This window comes from Camelina sativa, chromosome 20 (assembly GCF_030686135.1).
Source record: "Camelina sativa cultivar CO46 ecotype springtype chromosome 20, ASM3068613v1".
NCBI classification, from domain to species: domain Eukaryota; kingdom Viridiplantae; phylum Streptophyta; class Magnoliopsida; order Brassicales; family Brassicaceae; genus Camelina; species Camelina sativa.
In genome coordinates, this window is record NC_141899.1 from 28,748,132 (window position 1) to 28,754,660 (window position 6,529).

Here is a 6,529-nt window from a genome sequence, read left to right on the forward strand (position 1 = left end):
TCAAGCGCGTACATCGCCGCATCATGTTTTGTTTATAAACGTTTTTTTTCACATTAGCTCATATGAGCTGATCTATTTGTTGTAAAAAAAAAATATATATATATTATTCATTTGTTGTTGAAAACTACTCTTTAAAGAATCATTATATGCTATGCGTTAACTGTTAAACTAGTTTTAATAATACTGATGTGGAAGTATATACTCAAATGCAGTGAATAAAACGACTACTTCATAATATATAAGTATAACTACATGGATCATAAATTTTAGTGGGAGCATTGTCTCTTGGATTTAGTTTGACTTACACATATATCCAATTCAGCAAAGCGTAGCAGAAAATGATTTGAACATATCTTTGTATATATATCAAGGGTAATTATATATAAATGGTTGACATTTAATTTGAAAGTAATGTTTAGATTAATCTAACTAGAAACGTTTTTTTATTTTTAAAGTTGACTTTTCATGGACGATTAAAGAAGTTTGTTAAATGAAAGTCAACTTGATCTTTAGGGAAATTTAGAAATATAATACGATTATACGAGTACTACAATATAATTAAAAGAATTATATTAAAAATTTTAAAACTATTTGAGGAATTGTTATCTTGTTGCAAACTAGATAGTATTGTTATCCTGATGCTATGTGCATATACTTCTCATTACTGCCATGTCGATTACTCCAATATAGTTTCGTAGCTTTCCACATCTTCATCTATTTCGATTTGGGATTTTTCTTTTGTGTGAATTTTCAACTCGAATGTAGTGATATATCCAAGATCACCATGAATAAATTCTCACTGGTAGCATATTGAGGAATCACATCGTAGTAAATTACACATTGATAACATTTTTGAAGACTACGCATTTCTTGTGGATATATTTAATTTATGATATTTACGGGTACTTATCTCCTTCATATCATATAAGAGCGAGAACTAATTTAATTAGTTGGACTTGGACCAAACATAGAATGGGTCCATGATAAGAATTCTGATAGATGTCATGGATGCCATACTAGTAAAACATTACTAAAAGGAATAGAAATGATGTGTAGACCATTATACCATATCCAGAAGAGCAGCAAAAAATATAATAGAAAACTAATGAAAAATATGTTTGAATTGAATAATTATGTGGATATACCCTTAAGATGCCGGAGACTATGTTTCTCCGATCTGCTCTATATATATTGGCCGTCTCAGCCCCCACAATCACAACCACCACCACCTTTCTCTCTCATTATTTGTGTGTGTGTGTGTCTCTCTCTCTCTCGTGCATCGTCTTTCGCCACCACTAACACATCTTGACGGTGAGATTAGTTACAACTTTACACACACATACATATACATATTTTTATGTATAGTCAAAAGTATTCTTTGCACTTGATTACTAGAATAAATTTGCTTATATAGTTTCATGTAGCTTAGATTAAACCACCAAAAAAAAACATTTCTATTCATTTTATTTGTATATATTAAAGTAAAACAGACTAGCTACGTGACCCAAAAAAGAAAAGATTAGTTGCATCTTTACAGTACCATCAGAAAATATATCTAAACTTTTACTTCATGAAAACAGCAAGAGAGGAAAAAGAGACTGAGATGGCCGATCAGCAACTAGGAGTGCTAAAAGCACTAGATGTTGCGAAGACGCAACTTTATCATTTCACGGCGATTGTCATCGCCGGTATGGGTTTTTTTACGGATGCCTATGATCTATTTTGTGTGTCCTTGGTGACGAAGCTCCTAGGACGTCTCTATTACTTCAATCCAGAGTCAGCAAAGCCTGGCTCCCTTCCCCCTCATGTTGCGGCAGCAGTCAATGGTGTGGCCCTCTGTGGGACTCTTGCTGGTCAGCTCTTCTTCGGATGGCTTGGTGACAAGCTAGGAAGGAAAAAAGTGTACGGTATCACTTTGATCATGATGATCGTGTGCTCTGTTGCTTCCGGTCTCTCCTTTGGAAACCAAGCCAAGGGTGTCATGACCACTCTTTGCTTTTTCAGGTACAATAATCACGGTCAAAACTGTTTTATTCATGAACATTCGATCATACATACATGATAGTTTAAACCTCCAAAAACAAAATATTAACATTTGAACGGTTATGTATAGGTTTTGGCTCGGGTTTGGCATTGGAGGTGACTACCCTCTTTCAGCCACCATCATGTCTGAATATGCTAACAAGAAGACTCGTGGAGCTTTCATCGCTGCCGTCTTTGCTATGCAAGGTATCGGTATCTTGGCTGGTGGTTTTGTGGCTCTTGCAGTCTCTTCCATTTTCGACAAACAGTTTCCTTCGCCGACCTATGACCAAGACAGAGTTCTCTCAACGCCTCCCCAGGCTGATTACATTTGGCGTATCATTGTCATGTTTGGCGCTATACCTGCGGCCATGACCTTCTATTGGCGTATGAAGATGCCTGAAACTGCTCGTTACACTGCTTTAGTTGCCAAGGACATTAAACAAGCCACAAAAGACATGTCCAAGGTCTTACAAGTAGAGCTTGAGGTTGAAGAAAGGGTGGACGACCCAAAACTCAACTATGGCTTGTTCTCCAAGGAATTCCTTAGACGCCATGGTCTTCCACTCCTTGGGTGTACCTCAACTTGGTTTTTGCTTGACATTGCTTTCTACAGCCAAAATTTATTTCAAAAGGATATTTTTTCGGCCATCGGATGGATTCCAAAGGCAGGCACCATGAATGCCATTCATGAAGTTTTCAAGATCGCTAGGGCACAGACTCTCATCGCGCTTTGCAGTACTGTCCCAGGGTACTGGTTCACTGTCGCATTTATTGATATCATGGGAAGGTTTGCAATTCAACTTATGGGATTCTTCTTCATGACGGTGTTTATGTTTGCCATTGCCTTCCCTTACAACCACTGGATCAAGCCAGACAACCGTATCGGATTCGTGATTATGTACTCCCTCACCTTTTTCTTCGCCAACTTTGGACCAAATGCAACCACTTTCATTGTCCCGGCTGAGATCTTCCCAGCCAGACTAAGGTCCACATGCCATGGAATATCAGCCGCGACAGGTAAGGCTGGAGCCATTGTTGGAGCCTTTGGGTTCCTGTATGCGGCTCAATCACAGGATGCGACCAAGACAGACGCAGGATACCCACCTGGTATTGGAGTCAAGAACTCATTAATCATGCTTGGGGTTATTAACTTTATAGGTATGCTCTTTACATTCCTTGTCCCTGAGCCAAAGGGCAAGTCCCTTGAAGAACTCTCCGGTGAAGCTGAGGTTGAGAAATGATTACAACGTCATATATATTCAATACATCTGTTTTCGTCATTTTAATGTTTCATTTTTTTTTTTTTTTTTGTGATATGATATATTGTGCACCTCTACTTTATTTTACTTTTTGTTTTTAGTGGGTAACCATTGATCAGTTCTCAAAGAACTTCTAAGAAGCAAATGAAATACAAATGGACAAGATTTATTTTTAATATCTATTATATTTTTCCATAACTTTATATTCATAACCAAAATCTTATTATATAAAATTGGAGTATGAAAGTTAGACATTAATAGGACTGTGACACGTGTCAGTTATATCGATAAGATGTTAACACATGTCAGTTTGAAATTTACTAAAATATTTTAAAATAAAAATATAAATTTCTAAACCTATCATAAAAAGGAAATCAATACACTAAACAAAATTTGTTTGTATGTTAGAAAAGCACTAAAAATACACGACTCAATTGTATCGATAAAATGTTAGCACATGTCGATTCTAAATTTAATAAAATTTATTAAAATAGAAAATAGAAAAGTTATAAACATATCATAAAAGAAAAATCTATACATAAGTAAAATTAAATAATTATTTTTGTATATTAAAAATGCATTAAAATGGTTTATAATTTATTAAATTATTAACTTAATTCTATTTTGATTTTTTAATATATATTAATTAAAAAAGAGTTAAAGGTCTTTTCTTGACAACAAAATCAGAATTTTTTAAATCTTTTTATAAATTTTGAACCTTCTCACCAAATCTCTAGACATGTCAAAACTGTTATTATTGGGATATCAACATGTTCAATTAATTTATTAGATTCTAACATATATTTTAATATTTTCAGTTTTGTAACTTAAAATACGTATATCATTTTCTTTTCTTAAAAAAACGGAAAAAGAGTAAATCACATATCTACATAATATCAATATACATATCTATATTAGAAGGAATACTGAAAATATATCTTATTAGCTTACAAGAAGTATAGCTAAAGTTAAATATAATTCATAGTACAACAGTATTTTAAATAGGGGCCTTTTAAATTGATTAATTTTTATAAATTGCTCAATGATTTCTTTTCTTTTTTCTTTTGGTTAAGATAAGTCTAGAATTATAGATATTGAATTTTAAACGTAATATTTTTATCATTCTACATATTTTACATTGATAAATTGATAAAATATAGAGAAGTGGTCATCATGTTGGAAAAATGATTTGGTAAATATACATATGAAATAAATAGTTTTTATAATATGAAAGTGTAATTTTTTATTATTTGCTTTTCAGTCAAATCTTTATATAATAGAATTTATGTTATTTTTTGTATTTTGTTTTCTTATATGTTTTTGAGCTACATGAGATTATGAGGTAAATTCTTTTGTTTCTTGATATGTATCAAAACTTCAGATTTTGTATCGGAAATGAATTGTCGATAGCTTAATTTTTTTTAATATCTCGTTCTATAATATATGAATTTCTCAGATATGTGAATATTTATATAGAATATTAGATATTGACCCACGCTGTACAACGTAGGGAAATACTTACGTACAGTTGAATTTGTTTGTTACAAAATAATAGTAGAAACTTTATTTATTCAATACATTTTATAAAGTCATATATTTAATTTACTTAATTTTATACTCTGATTTTGATCGTAGTTGGTACTGCTATTTTGGTTTGGATGCAATATCAAATTCGTTAATTATAAGTTCGGTAAAGTCTATTAAAAGATCCAGCAAAACATGTATTGACATGTGATCTGGTATTACAAATCGATGTGATTATGTTTAGAGATCTTAATATACAAAATTTACAATAGTGATCCCCTATATATTAATAGAGAAACACTCTCTTGAATCTCTTGAAAAAGCTGATGTGTCACCGCCAGAGAGCTCGAGACACATTTAGCAAAAAACCCTTAAATTTTCTACTTAATTACATTAATATGCCACTATATTTAAAAAAAAAACAGTTAAGTGAATAATAATTAGATATGTCATCAATTCTCACACAAATTTAATTATCACATATTAAAATAATAAAATAATTACTTAATATTTTAAGTCAAAATTTTACTAAAATCTATTTGCAAATATACAAGTCAAAGTTATATTATTTTTAAAAAATCAATATAAAATATTGATTTCTTAAAATCAATATAAGTAAAATATTCTAAAAATGCTATAAAAACATACAAAGTTAATAAAAATAAAGAACATATAACTTATTAAACATATAACTTATTAACAAAATCATATAAAAAAATCTTATTTTTTTATGTTAGTATTATTACCATAATAATTTAAATAACAAGCTTTCAATAGTTATTATAATTGATTATAAAAAGAAATATATTACCCCTGAATTATCTCCAACTCATTAAAGGAAACTTAATTCCCAATAAATATAGATTTATATATATTCATAAATAAATATAAAAATGACAACAAATTAGGGGATATCATGATGTGTGATTATTTATAAATATCTAAGTATGTAAACTAATTAATATCAACATTTAATGTGATTATTCATTAAAAAATGGATATATTGATAACCAAATAGGAATATACGTTTTAATTGTACTTGAATCAATGTGCTATTAAAAAGGAATGAGACAATAACCCTTATCATTATAAATAAACTTAGTACCCAAAAAAATCATAATATATTTAAAATGAGTGATTACTAGATTATGAAAAATTGTTATAGTTACTCGATTAACCATAAATATAAAAATTTCATTTTTAAAACACACAAAAAATATATTTCCATAAATTGTAACATTTTATAAATATTTTCTTTACCAAGTTCACATAATTTACGGGTGAAATGTACTCTTACACGAATAAGTTGATTTTGAAATTTTATTAATTTTTTCATAATGGTTTTTTTTGTAATAATCCGTTATTTATAGAAAATATTAACAAACCGACTAACTCAAAATATTTAAATAGCCTAATCACAAATATTAAATCAATAAATTAGATTATCTTCAGAAAATTTAGTTTAGAATCCGATTGTTACTAACATATAATAAAATTAATTAATTAAACTACCGAGTAATTTAGTATATGTTGTTATGGTTACATAAGAAACATGCAAAATTGTTATGATTACAAAATAAAACATAAAATATATGAATTTGATTTTAAACCACACAAAAGATATGTTGCAATAAATAGTAATATTTTATCAATATTTTATCTTCCATATTTAAAGATTTAACAGTGAAACATATTTTTTACACGAAAAACACAGCTTTGAA

The 6,529-nt window shown here is 29.7% G+C and overlaps 1 protein-coding gene across 1 annotated transcript; it reads left to right on the forward strand.

Moving 5' to 3' along the window:
* The first annotated feature begins 1,586 nt into the window (after positions 1–1,586).
* On the forward strand, positions 1,587–3,460 carry LOC104771485 (putative inorganic phosphate transporter 1-3). Its single transcript, XM_087503545.1, has 2 exons — positions 1,587–2,004; positions 2,114–3,460. The coding sequence occupies exons 1-2, from the start codon at positions 1,604–1,606 to the stop codon at positions 3,264–3,266; spliced, it is 1,554 nt and encodes a 517-aa protein (XP_087359671.1). The 5' UTR covers positions 1,587–1,603; the 3' UTR covers positions 3,267–3,460.
* The last annotated feature ends 3,069 nt before the right edge of the window (positions 3,461–6,529 follow it).